General features: G+C 47.7%; 3 protein-coding genes across 13 annotated transcripts in view; 1 reads left to right on the top strand and 2 right to left on the bottom strand.

Annotated features, from left to right (window-relative positions):
• Positions 1–16,974, top strand: part of LOC125949115 (low-density lipoprotein receptor-related protein 8-like) — a 208,292-nt gene extending 191,318 nt beyond the window's left edge. For 10 of the 11 annotated variants that reach the window (XM_049675827.1, XM_049675828.1, XM_049675830.1 and 7 more), the window contains 3 exons: positions 10,767–10,888; positions 11,329–11,478; positions 15,977–16,974. In XM_049675827.1, the coding sequence (XP_049531784.1) occupies positions 10,767–10,888; positions 11,329–11,478; positions 15,977–16,021 (317 nt within the window). In that variant the 3' untranslated portion in view covers positions 16,022–16,974. Of the gene's footprint in view, positions 6–1,217; positions 1,247–4,934; positions 4,978–8,028; positions 8,071–10,766; positions 10,889–11,328; positions 11,479–15,976 lie in introns of all 11 variants that reach the window. The other variant, XM_049675838.1, reaches the window with a different exon arrangement.
• The window catches only part of LOC125949106 (uncharacterized), a 317,531-nt gene that overhangs the window by 152,379 nt on the left and 141,795 nt on the right, over positions 1–23,357 (bottom strand). The gene's annotated exons all lie outside the window — the stretch shown is intronic.
• On the bottom strand, positions 20,482–22,291 carry LOC125949139 (proton-coupled amino acid transporter 4). The gene has a single exon (XM_049675889.1). The coding sequence runs from the start codon at positions 22,289–22,291 to the stop codon at positions 20,594–20,596; it is 1,698 nt and encodes a 565-aa protein (XP_049531846.1). The 3' UTR covers positions 20,482–20,593.

Below are 23,357 nucleotides of genomic sequence, written 5' to 3'. Positions count from 1 at the left end.
AGGAGGTAACCGAAGGCGACCATCGCCGCCGCCCCCTCTGTCCACCGTTGTTCGTTCTCTAGTTTATCTGTTTTCTGTTCGTTCGTTCCTTCGTTCCGTGTCCGCGCTGCCCTACCCTGCGCTACGGATTATCTTCCTTCACGTGGCTATGACTTGTTGTAAGTGTCATTAATTCTGGATTCTTCTTCTCTTTCGCACTCACTCCTTTCAAGGTGCATATACTACACTGCAATGCACTTTCGGTGCGTCATTTGGAATCCATTTTTTTTCTCTATATCTTTCTGTTTGAGTGTCCTTTGTTTGTACCTACGTAGAATGACTCTGTGTGTGTGTGAGTTTGTGTGCCTGTTGTTGCTGTAGTTGTTCGAGGTAACCATTTTTAGCCAAAAAGTATTCTAGGATGATGGTGCAAATGAAATGCAAAAGGCAGATACGGTTTGATTTATGGTTGAACTTCTTGGAACTGGACACTCTATAGTTTAGCTGTTTAGCATCAAGGTGTAGGGCATTCAACGCCAGCTCTGGCACTTTGGCGAGTATTTCGGTCTTATGGTAAACACGGCGGCCTTCATCGGAGATACGCCCACGGTCCGGAACTATTCTCGGTCTGCAAATAAGCATCTGAGGGTATCGCGAATAATATCCCACGACGATTCGATTTTAGTTTGATGGCTGCCAAAAACTTCCTTTGGCTTTGAAATGGCTTTTCATTTCGTCTCTATGACTCCCTTCTATGACAATCTAGTTCCCATTGCTTTCGAGAAATTGAATTCACTGTTGTGCGACAACTGCATCATGCAAATCGAATTAGTCCAGCAAATTAATGCCGAATTCTTTCATAAAATTTTTACAAAAATATATTTTTTCAGCGCCAGAAGATTATTAAGAGGTTGAAATTGAACCAAATACGGTTAACTGTACGGGTCACTTGTGAACTTGCCCACTACGCACGCCCTTCCATCTCATCTCCAATCACCAATGAGGCGCCTCCATTTAGCATTTGGCAGACAATAAAATTTCCCGCCAGGTTGGTTCGGCTATTGCTTGCCGCCACCACCATCGCGTTTGTAAGCAGCTGTCGAACGGAGGACCGATCGGTCAGTCAAGCGCGGTCGTCCGCAGCTCGCATATCGCGTCCATTTCTTCGCCAAACCAGGCGCCTCCATCGTGCGAGGCCAGCAATCGTAAAATCTATTTTTAATCCGCCGCCCGCTCAGGACGCCTTACGCCAACGCGCAAAACGCGCGTCCGTGTCCGCGGTGATTGACTCTTTTCCGAAATTTATGATTTTCGCTGTTTGGTGCGTCGAAACACTCTGCCTGTGTCCATTCGTTCGCGCGATCCATCAAATTGTGCACGTCGGTTGTGCAACGCGAGATGCGTCTTACGAACCTCACATGGATTATGCTGAAGTACTCTCACGGTCGCACAGGTATCGGAATAGCAGATCGTTCCTTTTTTGTCTATAAGTAGTGCAATGGGAAGAATGGAAAATAGTGCCCCGCGTGTCATAGTCACACCTTGTTCGATGATGAACCTCGCCGCGTAAATCACTCTTAATACCCATTAAAGGGTCATTATTGATGGTAGTTCAGTTGCGATGTGTTCAGTGATAGCATAAATGGTGGCAAGCGTGCATGTTTACATAAAATTGCAGCAGTTGGTTTGTGTGCATAAACAACAACAGCAGCAACCACAAAATAGCTAATCGCGTTCACGATGATAGAAGCAACTGCAACAATCTATGCTGCCCAAAACATATCCATTGGAATGCCATCGCGTAATCGCTTATCGTGCGGCTCACGTAGCTTCCCACCTGCCACCATACCCGCCACACCCGCTTTTAATCGGTTTGGAATGCGTTGGTTGACTTTCGTTGGTTGGCTCGTTTCGCGATTAAATGCGTTCCATTCCCTGGGGTCGCTTCATCGATTCTTTCCCGGATTCTGCTTTTCAAGCCCCGTTCCCGGATAGTGGGCATGTTAATCGCCAATTTGTCCGCTTTCCTCTGCTCAGCAAAAGTCCTGTTTTCTCATTTTCCCCTTTTTTTGTATTTTGTTTGGTTTGGTCGGTTGGCTTAAATCAAATGAACAGTCTGCTATTATCAGATGTTGGCCTCCGATGCGACCGGGTTTTTGCTTCTTCTTTTTTTTTGTTATGTTTCGGACCTGCACAGAATAATGATGAAACACAGTGCGGTGCGGTGCGGGAGTGCGGTAGGTGTGAGTGGAATATTAATTAAAAGATTAAAATTCCCAGCCATCGTACCGCAACATGCAAAAAAGGGAATGATATTACCCCTGCCACCGGTGCCGCCGGTGCCCGGGGCCTGCTGGTAAATATGCCAATAAATTGATAAAGTGTTTGGCTGCATGAAGGAAGGTTTGTGCTGGAAGTGGTCGGGGGAATTGGATCTTCCCTTTTTTTTTAGTAGCTGGCCGTTCTCCATGCCGAACATTTCCATAAAATGAAACGTTCGAATCGTCCGGAAGCGCTTATTGATATTTTATTTTCAATTAGCGCATCGTGCCAGTGGTTCCAGGTGATAAATCCCAAAAATTAGCGGTGTGGTTTGACTGATGACACCACCGGGCAGGGGCAAAGGTGTGTGTTTGTAACAACCACACGTCACCTTTTCCCCGCTGATTTACAACAGACTGTTTACATACTCTGTCACGCCGGTGACAGCAAAGTGGCGAGTGATTTACAGCAATTGCTGCGTTTACTACGTCGGTGTCAGCTTTGAGCTTTGGTTCGGCCCCTTTTTGATTACAGTTCCTATGCACAACAGCTTGTTACCGTTTACTGTTTGGAATGGTTTCAAATGTGACTAACGCACGAACGCGCATCACGACGAAATCGAGCTCGAGTATCCGAGCATTTGTCGATACAATTCACAATCGTTTGGACATGGCACTATGGCATCCCGCGATGCATGCAACGCGATGGGGAAGAGTGCAGCACACAGAGTGTGAGTGCCAGCCGGACAGGTGCAATAATTGAAAATGAAAATGGATCGAATGGAAAACCAAAATCAAAAACCTTCAGCCTCGCCTCGCCTTCCCCCCTTACACCAGAGTAAAGAGAAGCCAATTCAAAATTGTTTCAAACCCCCCACCACCCGGGGCTCGAGGGGTGCCGAACCGCAACCCCCACTGGCTGGTGTGGCTTTGAAATATTTATCATTGCTCAGCCATTTATTAATTAAAACTTTACCCGGCCTGCAAACCAACACCAACGACCCTCCTCGCCACCGGCGGGTTGAAGGTGACTATCGAGCTGTTGATTTCAAAAGAAACCATTCTGTGAGAGTGTGTGTGCCACTCTCGGTGCATTCCATGACCAAGGATGTAGCGGCACCCCACACTAAACGATGATGGTCGATAGGCTAGAGGGTAGTCGGCATCGATCGCTGCTAGTGGTGGTGGTGGTGGTGGTGCCGGCGATCAATAATTGAAAACCGAAAAATCCAATTACCAGCCAAATAGGTGCAAAACACCCCGTTCTCGTGCACCGAGTGGTGGCGGTGGTGGTGGTTCGTGGCCGGGAGGCTGGTAGTTGATGTAAGATTCAACGAGGAACGTCGCTACCCAACGGAACGGAACACACTCCATATTTCATCCGGCAGGACAGTTCTATTTGTTGCAGCTGCCACTCTTCGTGTGGACTTCGTTCTCTTAGAGAGAGACACAGAGACGCACGCACATACACAAACACACAGAGGGAGACATAACACAAAAAGAAAGGACACCGGAAGGACTCCATGAGCTCTGCTTGCCAGATGCGACCTCTGTTGCAACTCGACTCCGTCGTCCGTTTTGTTCTTGCACTCGGAAATGCACCGTGCACTTCCTTCACGAAGCGGCGGCGAGATGGAGTTTTGGCGTTACAATAAAGAACACTTGGGGCCCGTTTCTTATCATCATTGTGGGAAGGATGTCCTTGCTACTGCTGCTGCACTTGACGCCGGCAGGCTTCCTCATTTCGCAGGATTCCCGGCAAACCTTCCACCGGGGAAAGGGTTCATCCACCCAGGAGCGATGGTTTGGAGCTGGCTTGTTGTCAGCAAAAAGCTCATTGCAGCTAACGCCCAGGCAGTACAGACAATGGGGAATGGGGGGAATGGGGTCCCGCTGTTGCATCTGATGAGGCTTTGTCGCTTGATAAGCGCACTTCTTGAGAACAAGAACGGCTTTTCTGCGAAGGTTTTTAGCTTTTCCTTATCTCATTTATTGTACCGCTTGACTCGTGTTGGCCCCCGGAACAAACCCAGGTGAATGGGGCACGAAATAGTAAGACACGGACTCGTGGAAACAAACTTTCAACCCGCTACCACCGAGAGCGCGCTTCCGGCCAACAAGAAGATGCATAAAACCAGTCCGCGAACTCCTTCGCTTCGTTCGGGGTTCGGAGCCCCAAGGATGGTGTACTGTTTGAAGCGGATGGAAACACACCAACCGCCATCTTATTGCCGACATTGTCTTGACAAAGAAAAAAAAACAGCAGCATTACTCTTTATGCTGCCGGCGTGGTCGTGGCGCGGTCTTACCGTTCGCGCGTTTGCGCTTCAAGGTGCCAAGGTGGAGAGACTGGGTGCGGCACGACGTCAAAAAATGCAAATCCTATTGGCCCAATTCCACGAGCGTGTCGGGAGACACGGCCAGAAAGAGAGAGAAAGAGAGCGAGAAAGAGATTTAAATGCGGATGAAATAAAAGCATAAACCGCACGGCGTACGGTGAAACGAAGAATGGGGGCAATCCCCGGGCACCGAAAGCAGCGGCCAAACCGCTGGCGCTGGCTGGCACGCTCAGTGAAGCATCCCGAAAACGGTTCCCTCCAATGGGCTCGTGGTGAGTTAACCGCAACCACCACGACGGGTTGATGCGCCAGTGCGATAAGAAGGTGGGTGCTCCGGTACCGAAAACCGGAACAGGAAGTGCGGAAAGCCAAGCATCAGAAGCCACCGATCTCACGGCGTAGCGCTTCACATCCTTCCCGCCCCGCGCAAACAGCCGTGCCCGGCCTCTGGTCAATGTTCACTTTAATTTCCGGTCGTATTCGGGTGAAATCGAGGGTGACTAACGAGTAGCGGAAGTCGCCAGCCTGTCCCCCCCCCCCCACACAATCACCAATGCGGTCCGGGAAAACCTTACCCCGGGAGTCGTCGATCGGGGCTGAGCTATCGGTCGCCGCAGTCCCATCCCGTTACTGGGCTTCTCTGCTAAAGGGAGAACCACGGGACGACGCAAATCGCTTCGAAACTTTACTTCATCACACCGGAAAACCCCCGACTCCGGCTGACTCCCGCAAACGGACAGCAGAAGAGGAAAAGAGCAGTAGGCAAAGGGGAAGAAGCTACGAGAACAAAAAAAATACGACAAAAATCGGACAGATTGTGCGCTAAAGTGAGCAACCGCGATGCTGCGGTGGTTAACTCTTAACCGGTGGGTTAAGTTGGAGGTTTCCCAGCTCCGCTCCGGAAAACTTACGCGGAAAACGGTAAAATGCAAATCCGCCTTCGACCTCAAACACGCAAAACGCAAATGGCATCGACAGCCGCGCGGTTTCTAATGTCGGCAAAGTAAGGATGTTGCAATTGCAGGATGCACCGTCGCGTCGATCGAGGCAAGCCGCAAGTTTTGCACGCAAACCGAGATTTGCCGAGAACCGAAGCAGGCCGACTGGTTGGTGGACGGGAGAATGGGGAAGCGTCCACGTCCTGGCAATGGCAGTTCGCGAAACACAATAAAAATAATAACGAGCGAGAAAAAGGGAACGACGCCATTCACCTTTCGGTCCGCCATCATCCATCCACCCTCCCTTTTCCCTTTGGGAGCCTCCACCATCATCAGCCTCAACGACGAAGCCCAATTTTCCGGTTTGGTGCCCAAGTTTTGAGCTTGCGTCAATGTCGCCATCGTGCACTGCCGAGGAGGTGTCGACGGATGGTGGTTGGTAGCTGGAAATGGTTCGCGAAAAGAACATTTCGCGCCTGCACGAACGACGACGACGACGACGACGACGGTGGTGGACGCTGATTGCCGTGATTGCTGAAGCCGCCGCCACCGCCGACGACGACGACGAGAGGACGAGAGTTTGATCCAGTTCGGTCGTTAAAAGAAAATACAGCGAAAGGAAACCATTTACTCACCGCGTGCGCGCAGGGAGCAAAGTTTTTGTGGAATGTAAGCTTTTTGTGTGGGTGGTGTGGGGTGGTACATCTTGGGTGGGGCTGCTGGGCACCGTCCTTTGCATACATAATTCCCCCGGCGGCCTACAGGGAGCGACAGACGTTCGTTGGTCCACGGTTGGTTGGTTGGATGGTTGGTTGACGGAACTTTTTCCGCTGCTCGTGGGAGAAGAAGGGGAAGGCCGGCCGGCCGGCCGGTACATCGTTTGTTGCGTTTCAATGGCTTTTCTGGATTCACCTGAGCACCATGACCCTTGGATGGTGCGTGATGGTGTCGGCTGTCGGGCATTAAATCATGTAATATTTATGTGTATGCACGCATAAGCCATCCAATGTCGGCGATTCGACAGGATTGCTTCGGTTTTTTTTTCGGGTTGTTTTCCAATTCCAACTCAAGGTTTTTTTTTTGTGACAGTTCATTGCATTGAGGGCCTCCCCACTAGCCTGTCAAACGGTGTCGCCTGGCCTATTTCGATGGGGGCGCCACGCACGCTGTTCATGCGTTCGACCATTTTCACTGGTATTGCTTCCTCAGTAGGCAGTGGACGATTTGATGTTTGGAACATCTGTCCACTTAACCTCAAATTGTTTTAGAATTTTCCTGAACCAAGAAAAACACAGATGCCGCATTTAGAACAGTAATAAGCCAATTTTGCTCGAAAATGAGCGGCTTCTGTCGCGGAATCATCCGAGTTATGCAATAAAAGGGACGAAATTAATGGGGTAAACATCTTGTAAAGCTCTCGGCAGGTAGCAACATCATCAGGGTAGCAGTAAAAATCCCTCAAGGACCTCAGCTGCTGCCCACGCTCACTTGCATTCACAACCTGAGAAGTATTGAACATACACACACAAAGACCGTTATTATTCCCTCCCAAAAACCGAACTGCACCCTTCCTTGGCACACTTGCGGCCATCCTACGGGCCTTGACCTTGGTCTGCCTTGTCATATTCTTCCGTTTCGCTTCATAGCTCTCTCACTCCCTCTCGCTCTCTCATTGCGCGGGCTCCCGGGCCAGCCGAGCGGAGGTTCGTTTATATCCAACTTCGCGCTAGCTCATAAACGAACTTATTTCATGCCACGACAACCCGGAAATTGTGCCTTGATCATATTGGCCAAGACTTGTGTAATCTCATTAGGGTGATATTGCCATCCGCGGCCCGCCATGGCCGCCAACACCGGCGCGCACCGGTCGACAAAGTTGCGTCAAAGTGAGTAATTTGTTTCCGCAACTTTCCACGGTCTGCACGCACGCTGTGGCCAACCGATGGACATCTGATGATGGTCTCGCTGTTACGGCTGCTGCTGCTGCTACCGATGATGGTCGATGGTTAGGTCCGTTTTGCTCGTTCTTTTGCTGACTCGCGCGGGACGGTGGAAGGCGAGGTGGAAAGTCCAGCGAACCGATCAACCGTGCAGCGTCCTGTGTGCTGATATGATGGGGTGTCCGGGACACCGTATCCGGCAGTGAACTTCGAATGAAGAAATCCGTCATGCGTAGAATTGCTTTTCGCAGGACGCAGGACGCGGAAGTTGAGTGGAAGTTTGTGGCCCCCCAAGTCCCGCCCGTTGCTCCCGGAGCCATTATTGATGGCCGCTCGGTGAGACGTCAAAATTTTTGGCGAAGCGGGAGCCCGAATGTCCGATTTTGATTTTTAATTCCTACACGACGACCACCACCAACACCACCATCAGCAGCAGCAGTGTTCCTGTGATCGTGCGTTCCGTTCCAGCGGCTCCAGACTGTAATTTAGGCTGGCAGTGAAGCATTCGGGTGGAAACATGGATTTTATAGTCTACGGGGGTTCGCCATTTTCCGTTCACCGTCCTTTTCAGTAACGTCTGTAACGAAGCTAATGCAGAATGTTTTAGCTAAAGGTAATAATCAGCCAAAAATTGAACAATCGAATCGAAAGTAACAGGTCCATCGTCAGTCGATCTGACGATTCCTAATTTCGTATTCACAACGAATCCAGCCCCTGAAAGGTTTTACAAACTAAGGAATTCTCATTGGATGGAATGCGAATCGACCGACCGGCACCGGCGATAAGGCGTCTCCATACCAGCAGTAGGATACTAATTAAAATTCCTTCAATAACATATTATCATTATCCGAAGCTGAATGGCGCATCTCGGTATCTTCTTGGTAGTATATTGCTGCCATGTAGTTGCCAACACCTATTCATCAACCTGTGTCACCCACCCAACCACGATGACGTTGGTCCAATTCTTCGAATTCGAACTATGGTTTATGGACGAACGGACGGACGGACATTCGTTCCTTCTGGTCCCGACGTCCCGGGTGGAGCTGGAAATGGTATTTGTTAATTAAAATTGTTCGAAAAGAAGGAGCCTCAGTTGAACCGGAACGATGGGTCGGCGGTAACCGCAGGAAGAAGCAACTTCATGGGAGGAATCGTATCGGAGGAAGGAGGACGGCGAATCCAACGCTCTCGTATCATAAAAGAAGGTGTCTCAATGTATCAGCCTGTCGAATGGGAGCGGATCCCGGGCGGGGAGGCTAGGGGAGGCTCTCCACGTGAGAATGCTTAGCATTCCCACTTCGAACGACATTCATAAGAAGACGCCTTGACGCTTACGGATGACAAAAGATGTTACCGGACGCCCACCACGGTAGCCGCAGGAGCGAAGCCAATGAAATCGTCCTTCTTTTCAGCTTTTCTGTAAAAGGAAATTCATGTTCCCTGGCGGCGGCACCGGCAATGGCAGCGCCATGTTGCGTCGGTGTCTGTTTGTTCAGCTATTGAATGACATACGACATTTGCGGGGTGTCGCTTTCGGTGTGCTGCCTGAGAGATGCTGCAGGCAAAGGAACAGGCATTATTCCATACAACATGTCGCACTTTCTCGCCATTTCTCTCCATCACTCTCTTTCTCTCTCTCTCTCGCCCTCAATCTGACAACATATCTAGTAAAATGATTTATTGCTCATCTGCATCAAAAATCGACAATACATAACACAAAGAAACGAATCCAATATGCTTCCCGTCGCATACACATTTTACCCTGCGATGTGCCGGTCAGAGGGCCAGAGCCAGACCCGAGCAATACGGAGCTCTGCGTTAGTGACTTTCGACATTTCAATCCAACAGCATCTCTGCTGGCCCAAAGAAAGACCGACGGGTGCCTGTAGTGTCCTCGTACTGTAAATCGTGTTAGATTAGAATGGGGGATTGTTGTGCACTTGCTGTACCTTCAATAGTACCACTCACACCCGAAAAGTGATACTCGAGGAGTGGAGCAAAGGATAAAAATTAATCACCTGACCGAACAAGAGCTACTAGAGGAATTCTGGTGTAATGGCTCCTAGGAGGGTACTCACTTTACATCGACAGACCTTTTCTGAATGACCATTTCTCTGTTCGAATCAAAAGCAGTGCCTACTTGTGAAGCAACAAACGGCGGTACGAGAGTCATTTCAACCTTCAAGATACTCTCAGTGCCTTCTAAGATGAGTGTACGGTCGGTGTTCTCGGGACTCTGTTTATGATATCGCCACCCGGCGGTGCTTTTAACGCTGGTCACCATCTTCGAAATCTTGAGCGTTCCCCCGGGGGAAGGGGGCAACCATGTTGCTTTGTTGTTGCGTGCTGGAAAATTGAGTGAAAATTAAAAAATATAGTCCCTCTTTGTTTCACTCCGACCCTCCCTTTCTTTTGCTCTCTTTGTCTCTCTCGCCCTTTTCTAATTGAACGTAATTATGATCTATAATGGTGCGAGCAGAAGAAAAAGAGAGAAGCTGAAGCTGCCGCTGCAACCACGAACACCGCAGTCTTTGGCCGCGGGTGTTAGTTTAGTTATTAACGTTTTATATCAACGCCATTACTTTCGCCACCGCACCGTGCACCGCGCCTGGCCTCGGCGAAGGAGTAGGGGTCCCACTCTGACCTTCTAGCCTGGCCGCCAGATCCCAGCAGTGCTTCGCTTCGTAGACAAACCACACTGCGCCCTATGGCGCAGTAATGGTTTCCATTACTGTCATTATTTATGCCGCTTTTTAATACGATCCCTCCTTCGCCGTTTGCGGACCCGGTCCATGTAGATAATGTGCATCGTAGTGCCCGAGGGGGGATTGGACCTCGTCTACAGCACCATCTCATCCCAAAGCAGCATCATCATCATCATCATCATCGTCCCCGTCATCTTAAGCTTCGCCTCACCGCGCTCTTCATTACTCGCGCACGGTGGTTGCATTCTCTGCGCGGTGCTGCGCCGTCCTTAACATTCTTGCCGTCGTCGTTGACTCTACTAACTTCCGGTGACGGTTATCCTTGAGTAGTGGAGAGGTTTGGGAGGAGGGTAGGGATTATATGTATGTTTTTATGTAATTGTTCTAACAACCACCGGGAGAAGGGTAGACATCCTTCGGTAGTTACGTCATTCATTCATTGCGTCTCATCCTCGTTCCCCATTTTCCGTGAACCTTTCCTCTGTCTTGTGCGATGAGTATCGTTGGTTTTAATCAAGAAATTTCTAACATTATCTCTACATTTCTTTCTCACTATACCACAATCTGCCACGGACACTTCCTTCCCGCTGCCGCACGATAATAGCCACGATGCGAAACGGTACCGACGGTACGATCATCCATCCCGGTGTGGTCGAGTACGATTCCGGCCAGGTGGCCCTCATCGCTATCCTCGGCATCACGGGTGTCGTCGTGTTCTTGGCGCTGGTAAGTAATAATTTTCATTTACTTTTCCGTCCGTTTTCGTTCATCGTTTTCCATTATCGTTTCGTTATAATAAAACTAAACTAACTAGCAAGAGTGTCCTCTTGACCAGAGCAGCGAGCCGGCTAGGCCGTATCGTCATATCGTTTAAATTATCCAGACACCGGCTCTCTATTATTTCTTCGCTTACGTTCACTAGAAATGGAATAAAAATCCTCACCCCAGCGCACCGAGCCAGTCTATTTCCGAGCTTTCCAATTTTGATTTCAAACCTTCCTTTCGTGTTTCTCGATCGCGAAAGAGCGAAAACAAAAACTCAGAAATGCTCCACTTGCCATGATTTCAGTTGAGATTCCAATTTTTCCAATTTGATACCTTCCGGTTTTTCATTGAATTGAATTAACTTGTGTCTGTGTTGTTCCATTCCCGTTTCTCCGCACCAGTTGACCTTGTACATCTACCGTCGTCATCTGAACCGAAACTCGACGTCGATGAACTTCGACAATCCCGTCTACAGGAAGACGACCGAGGACCAGTTCAGCCTGGAGAAGAACATGCAGAGCCGCATGTATCCGAGCACCGTCGGCGAAGAGGTAAGAGCGCTGGCCCGTGACTACACCGTCAGCATAAGATAAGTTGACCGTGTGGTGTGAGAGGTATGATGATGGTTCGGGGAGCCGGTACCACCAATCGGCACTACTAGTACACGTAAATAGATCGCCACACACACACACCGCCACTGTTGCGCAATGGTTGCAACAGAACCGGAACAGCGCACGTACGAGAGCTCGAATCGCGGTTCCAGCGTTGCAAGGTGTTAAAGAAAACCAAAAATCCAACTATTGAAATGCAGTAAGAAGTTATCTAGGAAATGCTCATGAAGGAGGAGGATAACTAAAAGGAAGAAATAGAAGAAAAAAATCATTAATTTAGAAGGGGGAAAGGAGAACAAAAACACGTAACGCAAGCCAAATGTAAAGCGAGTAAGAAAAGCTGTGCCAAATAGTAAATAGAGAAACGATACAAGATATTGCTAAAACAGGGCTGAAAGGAAGGAAACTAAATTAGAAACTAACACTCGATCGGTTATCGGCGTGTATCGGCGCGCATTACACAGATTAGCGCTAACGAAACCAAAGAGGCGGACTAAACGGAATCTTTTAACTAATGAATGAACCAACTATGCAAGAGCGACGTTGAAGCAAAAGCATGGAACAGTAGGGCGAGAAATATGGCAAACAAAGGATAGAAAAGGAAGCGGTAGAAATGAGTATCTAAAAGTGAAACAAAAGCGTTCAACCAACGACGTGCATCGTAGATGGAGAAAGGCAATTAAAAACAGAAACAAGATAGGGACCCACACGTCCTTTTGTGTGTGTGTGTGTGTACAGGTGTGTGTGCGTATGTGCTGTAAAGTGAGCACTCCCGCTAACTAAAAGCGATTCACGCCCATCCCTGGCGACACAAGCATTGGGGGTCGCCGGATTAAGCGCAACAGAAGCGCAACAGAAGCGTTGTGCTAACTAACGAACCACTCGCGCCGCACTACTATACCGTAACGTATAACGAATGGCGTCATGGCAGGGCGTCATTGTGCATCAGACGCCTATTCGCGTAGCGTCGCGTTCGCACTCTTCTGGTTTCGGTCTTCGGCCGCGAGCGTGGCCACGTTCATCCTTTCGCGTGCGTGTGTGTGTGTGTGTTTGGATTCTATCTTTTCACAACAGCGTGGAAGTCACTGTAGAAGGAGGACATGTGCTGCGCTAGTGTGAGGACAGAGCGTACACAAAAAAAAAGAGTCGGCAAAGTGGTTTCGGGGGAAGAAAAAAAAACTCTAATTAAATAGAAGCTAGAGAATTGTTCTCGTCCGGTCCCGTACGTCCGTCCGGCTTGCTGATCCTCTCGTCCGGCCGCATTGTGTCAAATGCCAGTGCCAGCACGCACCAGAGACGTAGCACCGTCGCTACCGTTGGTGCAGCATATTAACCTGATTAAAGTGCTCTTGTCCGACGATGGTGAGGGCACGGGAGTGGCAGTCACATGTGTGTTTGTATGTTCTGCTGGCTTTACTTAAACATTAACTAAAAAACTTTTTCGCCTGAATCCAAACCTCCGGAACCACCGTCGGGTTGAGTAGCCAGTCGTTTTACGAACCGTTTTCTCGGCCCCCATTTTTTGTGCCCAGTTTTTCTGCTTGATTCAAAGTTTTCGAGTAAACATTGAACTTGAACAACCGAGAAAGGGAGAGAAAGCGAGAGGGAGAGAGAGAGAGAGAGAGAGAGACCTAACCCCCTCATGTAGGGTTAGGGTTCTAGATCAACTCTGTTTTTTTTTTTTGTTTAGTGTTTTGTCTTACTTGGCGCAAATACTCCACACTCATTAGATTTAGATTTGCTCGGCTAGAGCCCGAGAGCGCTGCCAGATGTTAGACATGGCTCCCTTTTTTTATTTTCGGAAGGAAACCATACAAAATGGATTCCCTCGAACACCTTTTCGGACACCAGCGCTGCTCCGTGGTGTGGTAGTGGTGGTGGTTTTTGACAAAGTTGTGCAAACTGGCCGGCTAATGAAGCTCTCGGTGCTGTTGCATGCGCTCCTCTTGATCCTCCTTTCTCGAATGAATTATTCACCACCCAAGGTGGTGGTCCCTCCACCGACCCCATGGAGCAAAGCATTTCGGCTGGGGCTACTAATGGATAATAAAATAAGCAACGGTTTCAAGGCACTCGATGCGCTCGTCCTCGTACACATGAGAACAACCCCTGGCCACAACGCCAGTGATGTTGGTTTTGCGCGCAGCAGCAAACACAAAACACAACACTCCGGTTCGCTCTGGACTGGAACCAGAGGTTCACTTAACCCACCCGTCACTTTGGCCACTATTTTCACACTTTGGACCACCAGAGCGCCGGACATTCGGGACCCTCCCTAGGCCTTTGTGAATAGCCAATCAGAGTTTGTTTTGTTTTATTTTTTGCAGTGTTTTTGTTTGACTTTTCCAACGCTTTCCTCGCTGCACACACGATCCTCGGTTCGTTTGTGTTTTTGAATTTTCGCAAAAGTTGCTCCTTTGAATTCCAGCCAACGCGCACGCACTCGCACATACATACAAATACACACACGAACGCGCGCGCGAGTTTCGCGGCCTTTACGTAGTCAGGCCAAGCGCGCCAAACGAATGCGACCATACCGTGCCTCGGTTACATGAGTGACCGGCATGGCATGAGTGCGAGACCACAAGGAAAATTGAAAACCATGCTCATTCACTTGCCGGTTGGCTACCACAGGCTCGATGTGAAGCGTCTGTGAAGCAGCAGCCGCTGCGGCTGTTGGATCCTTTTCAAGGATTTGGTCCTTTTGAAAACAGTCGGAAATGGAATATAAAAACATGCAGCATAGATAAAGCATTGCCGAAAGGCGCAAACCGAATGCTCGCCGAAAGCAAAGGATTAGTTCCCGTTTGCGTTCGCGACCAATGACCAAAAACCCGTAGACACCGCGCATAGACAGAACCACTCCCTGCTGTGGCTGGTCTGTGCTGAATGAGATAAGGATATTGGCCACCAGGCGATTGTACACAAATAATCCGGATAGGGGAGCTGATGCTGCTGATGCTGCTAGTAGTCTATGCAAATGCAAGCCGCCAAATACTGAAAGAAAGCAGCATAAAGTACCCATCCTCGATCACGGAGGATCAGAGAGAAACAAGAGAAAGCTAAAAAAACAAAAGGATATGGTGCCCTTCGCCCGAGAAAGATGAAAACCTAAAAAAATGAACCAAAGAAGACAAAAAAGAGGCAGAGAAAGCGAGACATGTTAACCAGTTTGAAAAGACCACTCGTTAACCATGTTTCATTATCATCTCTCCCTCTACCGCTTCTTCTTTTCTTTCCATTTCTATTTCCACTCCAAAAAACCGGGATCCGCCGCTCTTTCTCTTTCTCTGTCTCTCTCTCTCTCGCTCTCTTGTCCTTTCTTTCTCTCGCCTCGATCACGTTTGTAATCCGTCCGTTACGTTCGAATGCCCAAATTGCAACCATGTACAACGACCACATTGGCCAACCAACGGCGTATGTTTCAGATCAATACCTTTCACTATCGCACATGAAGCGTTTGAGAGGTTGATAGGGAATGGAATGGTGGCACAAAAGAGAAAAGAAGTCAAGGGGATGTTGGAACAGAGAGAGAGATGGAGAGAGGAAGAGAGAGAGAACTTGAAGCGGAAAATTAATACACACATTCACACACATACACACACACACACACAAACACAGGGACACAGACACTTATTTTCCTAGTCAGAGGCAGGGCACTCCCCCCGTCATCCGTCTTAAGTTGCACCCCACTTCCCCCCACCCCCCAACCCCACCCCGGCACCAATTTTATGCGCTCCACCACCCACCGTACCACCACGCTGCGATCAGCTGCACCGACACCGATGAGTTGTGGACAGCACAGGAAAAACCTGACTCGATCGAGAGAGATAGAAAGAGAGAGAGAGTTCGGTTCATCGGGTTGTTGTTGCAAAGAGGATGACTAAGGGGTGCGCACATACACACAAACACCCATCTCTCTTCCCATCAACACCGGGAGGGAGAGAAGGTAAGAACGTCTGCCACGGACCACCGCACCCGCTAATGTCCGCGTTAGCGTTTCTGTCTGTCGTTGTGGCATGTGTCCTTTAGCAACTCCAAACCTAAAAAGGCAGCTCCTGCACGATAGCTGATGCATGCTTTCTTGCGTTGTTCTTGTTCGATGCGATTCTTAGCTTTTCTTATCTTCTTTATTGTCCTCTTCGATTTCGCTTGATATAAGTTATTGTATTTATTTTTACTTTACCTTCTACTTGCATCCGTGGATCGTTCACTGGAACGCGTTATCGACTTATTAGTTCTCTGCCTTTCCAGTGTCTGATTATGATATGGTTTTTCTTGTATCGTATTGTTTTAAGTATGTACTACATTATTTTGCAGATTTTCTTCTTCGATACTCATCTGTCCTATCGGTTCCTCTACTTAATGTTATCTTACATTTGTTATGCCACAATTGATACAACATTTCTTCTCTCATTTCTTTTCAACATTTCCTCAGGCACAAGAACCGCTCAACAAACCTGCTACCAACGATTTCGTCTAGCCTTGACCGAACTGGCATCAGAGAAAGCTGTGCAATGCTTTGAGACGGGCTGTGGATGCAACAAGGATTGTACAGTGCGCGGCAGTGTCAGGCTGCAAAGAGGCTTCGAATAAGAAGTGCACGCATCACATTACACCGCGGCCACGATAATGCCAAGTCTGTTTAAGTAGTAAGGTTGTCAAACTCAAGAAGAAAAAAAACATCTTAAATCATAGGTCAATGATGAAATTAGTTAAATTTTACATACACACCAACACACACACACAAACACAAAGATGCACTGATGCCCATGCTCATGCAGACGAGCGGGAGTGGAAAAACGCATATTTCGAGGCCTTTTCTTTTTGTTTATAGCTTGTATTTGGTTGGAAAAAAATCGGTTGTGGTGCTAGGCGACCTTGGAAGGGCTTTACATTTAGATAATATGTTACAAAATGTTGCTAGCCTACCTTTTCATGCATCCCATCATGTTGGTTCTTGTCATCAACCTTAGCTTTATTCTTCACCTACAAAAGGGAAAAGACAGAGAGCTCGGGAGGACCCGGTAATAGTCAAAGTTGCCACCAGTTTGAACCATCATCCGAGCCGACCATCATCAAACCTAACGTGGAGCCAGAATACGATGGTGAACGATATCGTGAATCTGGGTTAATTCATATTCTTCAAAAGCTGTGAAAAGAAGAATGGTATCGGTGATGATGTCTTTTTCAAATTCCGGAATGCCCGTCTGTATGTTTGTGTGCGCGCGTGTGTGTGTGTGTGTCTTTGTGTGTATGATTGGGCATTCCGGCATTACGAACGAAGTTACGAAGTTTACGGGATACGTGCAATATTGCCGTGGAATGCCCGACAAACATGTTGACTTGCATATATATATTACATATATATATAGATAATTATATATGTATGGATTGTAATTTGTAAATACGAAATCATCAAGTTCTGCTTTACAAGGCCCTTACTTTTTGTGTTTTGTTTCATCACCTGGCCACCTTCCTGCACTCCGCTCATTGCAAAGTAACAAAAAGCGTCCAAAACTATCCCCTGGTCCCTTTTGCGCCTCTGTCGTGCGCCTAGCACAAGGTGTTATGCGTAGCTAGAATCAATTTTACTCTTGTTTTATTGTTGCCAGTTATTTAGGTAAAATCGTAAAGAAAAATCGGCGAATGCAACGCCAATAATCTGGTCTCCGTTATGCCACCCTCCTTGCGGACCTCACTTACTGGTGGCTAGCTCTTTAGCCCCCTTCAATTCACTTCGTCGTTTCATTCGTTGCTCAGTCAAAGTTCACCAGAGCGTTTAATTAGAGATATAGAGCCAGAGTGGAAGAAAGAAAGAAAGAAAGAATCGCGAATGGATGCGCAAATGGTCTTTGACGCATTCTTAGACGTCCACGGCTTAAAGCGGAAGCGAAGATTAGGTTTAGGTTTAGATTGCGCGTTTGGGAAAGGTGCGTTGGGTTTTTTGCTCAAATGTTTGCTCCATTTTTACTCCGACACCAACTCGCCCATTTCGTCCCTTACCCGGACGAAATGTGCGTACGGTTCGGCTGCATAGAAACATTGCTCAAAACTAGAGAAATTAGAGAGAGAGAAGGGAAGGGAAGGAAGAGGAAGTCAGCAAAGTAGACCGGAAGCCCCAAGGCCCGCCCCCTCGCAACTGGGCGCGATGTACACAATGGAAACGGGCATTGGGAGGGAAAGGAAGGAAGAAAAAAAACTAATTAAGAATCGAAATACTATTCTTGCCAAATACTGTTACGCCAAATGCATTCGAAAGTTTTTCCTTTACTTTTTTCGGTACAATCCGTAGACACTCGAATCCGTAGCCGCACGAAGGTTGTTCGTGCATGAAATCCCATTTTATAGCGAAACTCAACTTCAATCCCTCCAAAAGCTAAGGCGTTCAACGACGAACATACGAAACACACGGCATAGAGTGCAGCGTGAAGTGGTGCTGTCCTGCCGAAGATTAGACAAAGGAAAGCGGAAGGCAGCCATTAATGGACAATGCATCCGGCGGTTAAACCGGGGTTCCATTTGACACTAACAGTCAGACAGCGAGGTAGGCGATGGATGCTTAACCACTTTTTCCTACTCACCAATCCATCCAAGCAAACCAATTCTCTTTTGCGTATAGTGGAAAGCCCTCCCCGGAAAAGACATTTCCCCTTCTTCAATCAAATTGCATGTAATACGTAAAAAAGTAAGAAGCAAAAGCAGATCTCCTTCCCCCACTCTCCTTGGGTGGTGTTATCGCATGCACGAGGAAAGAGGAACGAGAACTGCATTCAGAATGTATTGCCAAAAGGACAGACAAGAAAAGAAAAAGAAAGAAAAGCGTTCGCGAAGCACCCGTCCGCTGGATCTGTAAATAGATGCACTTTCGATGGTTCATAATTAAACATAAAAAGAGAGAGAGAGTAAGAGAGAAAAAAGAGGGATAAGGTCTGCTTATGGCAATGATCATGCTAATGAGCGGATCTTCGTTAAGTGTTCCGATAGTAACATCCAATCCGTGGGCCGCATCATCATAAAACACTCCTTCCTTTCCGTTCCATTGTGAGCAAATTCGATAGCCACCGGTCAGAGGATACGTGATGGTGGTGTAATCGTATGTAGTGCAATTACTATCGAGCTACGTCATCGAAACACGTGTGCTCGAAGCGTGACTCTTTCCTCTTTCCTATAAGCGTAAGGTTCTGTATGTTTCGACCGGTTCTTGGCACGGCGCAAGTAACGAGGATCAACATCATTTTTACACTCACATCAGCAACAAAAAAAACGTCAGTTCTTGCAGTGTAAAACATGCACAACATTGCCTCTCTGGTGGCACACAGTACATTAGATCGGAACGAGGGAGCATAATGTGGAACAAAGCATAACAGCGCGAAGATCGTAACTCACACACACACAAAAAAGGAAGAAGGAAAGTAACATGTTAATTATGGGTTTTGTACATACAGATATATTTGATATATTACTATTATAAAAAGGAAAATATATGACGCTAGGGTGTGGAAAGAAGGTAAAAGATTTAATCTTAATTATATGTACACACACGAACACACGCACACACAACACACACAAAGAAACGGTGACAAAACATCCAAGGAACAGCAAAGGACACTCTCAAACACCTCCTGTGCAAGGCAAGAAGACGAGAATGAACAGAGAAGGAATTAACGACACGAGAGTGACTAGAAAACAGTTTAAAATGGGTCGTCGGCCGGATTATGGGGTTACTCTAGCAAAGCCGGGCTCAGCAATGCAGGAAGGTGAAACAATAGAAACTATGTACTATAAGAAATAAACTAAAACAGGAAAACTTACACAAACGAGAGGTTGCTTTATTAAATTACTGATCGAAACTTTATCCGAAAACGAACAAACTAACTTACTTTACGTTTAATTGGTGCGGCGATGCTTGGAGAGTTCTTTTCTGTGGTCGTATAGAGAAATTAAAAAACATTGATTACTAGGATGCTTAATCAATCTCGATCAAACCTAAATTCCTAAAAAATTGTGAGAAGCCCCAAAGAATACACAGCGAATTGCTGATCCTTCAATTTCGTTGAGCACGCTATAGGGCACCTGATTTTAATATCCCATTTCTAGCGGCTGGCCGTTAAATAGTTCATCAAAATGTTGGACCCATTACTAAAGAGTCTTTGTCTGTGCCGCTATATTAATTCTTAGTTATACTGCCTGTGAGGTAAAATATCGATTGTTGAAGTTAGGATTAAAAGAACTATGTAAAACATCATCTTCCTTGCCGTTGAAAGTTGTTCAAAATTCGAAAATCCCACGCATTTGGTCATAGTGAAAAAAACAGCAGAGGTTGTGAGAAACACAGCATAAGCGGTGAGTAACGCCTTCTCACGATTCATGTTGTGTTTCTCGCAACTTATGTGCTATTTCTCACTAGACCACAATGCGTTGGATTTTCGAATTTTGAACAACTTTACCGTTGATAACGGTGGTGTTTTACACAGTGTTTCTAATGATAACTTCAACAATTTTTGTCTTATGACTCACAGTGTCTTCAAAACCAGTGCTGTGATCGATTCAGAGTTTTAGACATATATTCTTAACATTACTTGGAACATAAATAGAATTTAAATATCTTTCCTAACCGTATCCCAAAGAAATTAGTTCAATTTTTATGTCGCAGATGACTGAGCTAAGCGTGGGCAGCACAAAACTACGACGTTTCCTCAATAATTATTGTCCTGTCTGCATTTTGCTACATTTTTTTTCTCTAAAAGGATATCAAAATACACCTAAAATGTTACAGCTTAATATGATATCAGTACAGTACCAATATTAATAAGTCAGCATTGTTTCCTCAGCAATAAAATCATTTAATTTACACAAATAACCGTAACAGCACACCTTCACAAAGAACAAAACATGCTGATATCAACATTTATCAAAATGATTTCTTTTATTCAATTTGGTTCTCGTCGTTCGTTGTTCGTTTCTTATACGATGTCACAGTGGCAATCACCCGGCACGCTAACCATTATTATCTTTGCAATAGAACTCGCGACACTCGCGGCACGTACGGCATCTAGCGACGCCAGCTACTTAAACATGAGAACCACAACTGCGATTCACGCACATCGAACAAATTGTAGTAGGTCGACGCTAGGGTCGCCCCGATGCCGAACATAATCACCGCACCGGCCAGAATACAGTCACTGTACATCAGGTGATACAGCCGTCGCACGTGCACGCCCAACCACGAGACACAATCACCAACGGATGTGCGTAACTTGGCCAACGAACTCGAACCTATGGAACCGATCGAACCGTACCAAGCCGTCTGCTCGGAGTGCAGCAGCTTCTGCTCATCATCATCAAAGCCGGTGCTGCTGCTGATACGACGCATATCCTCCGATGTCGAGAACTCCGAAGAACCGGTCGAGTAGGAGCGCTTCAGCTCCTGGCTGTAGAGTCGCTCCAGTTCCAGCATCCGCTGGTAGAACAGTGGGGGCAGTATGAAGATGAGCGGTCCGGTCAGCGTACCGCCGATGATTCCCATGACCAGATCGAACCGAGGCAATATTTCGGCAATCAGCACCCCACACCAAACGAGCGTCGACCTTATGATGCAGCGTTTCAACGTGAAATCTGCGTGAATCGAAAAAGGGGAGTTAGATGGTTCGTTCGATCGCAATCGAAGCGTCTTCTTACCACGCGAAGCACCCAGCACATCCTCGATGTGCTGAAACAGGGCCGAGTTTCCGACGGCACTCGAAAGGCACAGCTGAAGCGTCACGAGCAGTATGGTTAGATAGAGGGACCAGCTCGGTGGCAGTATCTGTAGTACATTGTTTGTCGTCTCCATACCGAACCTGTACGCCGCCAATAGGGTCGTGATCGCGGATAGGCTGCACGTCACCAGAATACCATACAGTACTGCCCTCCCTATCTGGCGCTTATGCTGCATATCGACCTGAATGGTCAGCAACATCGGATGAATGTCGAACTGGAACGCAATGATGCCGTACGCCTTCAGTAGCTGCACTAACGGTGGCAGACCGAGCGTAATGCCACTGAACGGTCGAAACGATCCACCGGTAGTACCGGTACGATCCGCACCGATCGATATCCACGTCAGAAGCGCAACACTGCTACACACGACCACGGATACACTGGCCAGGGTGCGCATATTCTTCGGACTTCCAAGCCACATGATGGGACACAGGAACAGTCCGATAAGGATGAGCCAGTAGCAGAACGAAAGCTGGAACGAGGATCCCCCCGGGTCATCGCTGCTGATGCGTGCTCCGAGTAGCTGCAGATTCTGGGCGGCCACCAGCAGGTTCGGTATGCCACCACCGAACACGGTCAGATCGAGCAGCACCGTCACGAACACGCTCATCCGTTTACCGTACGTGAACTCGGCGATCGCCGCATATGGATATCGGTTTTTAGCGACGATCGAGGGATCCAATCGTTCGGCGATCGTCCAGCAGCGCCCCAGTACGACCGCGGTGTAGATCTGGAGTGTTAGCACTAGCAACACCAACGGTACACCGTACAAACCGCACGAGATGATCGATTTCGGTAGCGCAATAATCGGGAACACACCAAACAGATCGATCACGCAGAGGGTGGCAAAGAACAGCGAAAGTTTCTGGTTCGTTGAATGGCCATTCTCTTGACGTCCTCGCGAGCACAATCCGGAGGAGAACATGGTTTGATGCTGCTGCTGCTGCTGCTGCTGCTGCTGCTCCGACGCACCGTAGCTTCCGGAAGCCATGACTAGAGCGAACGAGCGGCACAGACACACTGCCGGTGTGTCCCCGGGATCGAATACGCAAGCGAATCTCGCAGACTCGAAGCCTCGTTCAAACGCCAGGGAAATGACTTTCCCCCCCAAACCGAAACCGGCTGGTATGTTGCTGCTGCTAGTGGTGGTGACACCGAACGCTCGCTTAACACGGCCAGAATCCTTACAAGTCTTCGGCCGCTCAGGCCGCCGCTAACGGTGACGGTGTCCGATACGTTTGGGGTATTGGGGCAGGTTGAAACATTGCGTTCGTTTCCGTTTTCTTCTCCCCCTTTTGGCTTCTCTTCTTGCCGGTTCATTCCATTGTAGCAGATCCAAACATTCGGTTGGTGTGCCGTCGGCCAGGTGTACACCATTAACGGGGGTGACCAGACCCCCAAAGGGATTGAAGAAATTAAGGTAACACAAACAAACTGAATTGGTTTTTAGATGTTGAATTTATGTAATAATTCTCTTTATTATTGGTCTTAAAACTCCTTGGTCTTTCTTCTCTTAGTCTTGGTCGTTGTCAACGTCCTCAGCTACACCATTCCTTAGCAACCGCATCTCCAGTGCGTGCTGTTCTAGTCTTTTGAAAAAAAAATCTAGGTTACACCCCATCTACACGGGCGCGAGAAAGCTGAAAATGAGATGAGAATGAAAGAGTTGAGAATGTCAAATCCATACAAATCCGGAGCGAGAATTTTTCCGCTCGTCTAGAAACCGAGAAAGGAGAGAATGGAGAATTGAGAATTGAGCTACCTGCAAACTACCTGTGAAACAATGCAGTAGGCGTTTTTTGTGTTAGCAACAGTTGTGGTTGCTAAGGAAAAATGATCGTTGGAATCCTTAGACAGCGCTCCAAGCGGCAGCTCGGAGAATTACTCATACTCAAAACGAGAATAGCTCACTTCTCAAAAATTTGAGCAAAAATTCTCGCCTTTTTCATTTTCAGCTTTCTCGCGCCCGTGTAGATGGGGTGTTACAGTTGCTGATCAAAACTAATGGACATCGCTCATCGTACAGTCATAGTTCTTAGGGATAGACCGGAACGATG

The sequence above is a fragment of the Anopheles darlingi genome, chromosome 2, assembly GCF_943734745.1.
Source record: "Anopheles darlingi chromosome 2, idAnoDarlMG_H_01, whole genome shotgun sequence".
Taxonomy (NCBI): Eukaryota; Metazoa; Arthropoda; class Insecta; order Diptera; family Culicidae; genus Anopheles; species Anopheles darlingi.
This window is presented reverse-complemented; position numbering and strand designations above follow the sequence as displayed.

Bases quoted from the DNA above. Each gene is read 5' to 3' on its own strand.
- LOC125949139 (XM_049675889.1), bottom strand. From the start codon at position 22,291: ATGGCTTCCGGAAGCTACGGTGCGTCGGAGCAGCAGCAGCAGCAGCAG.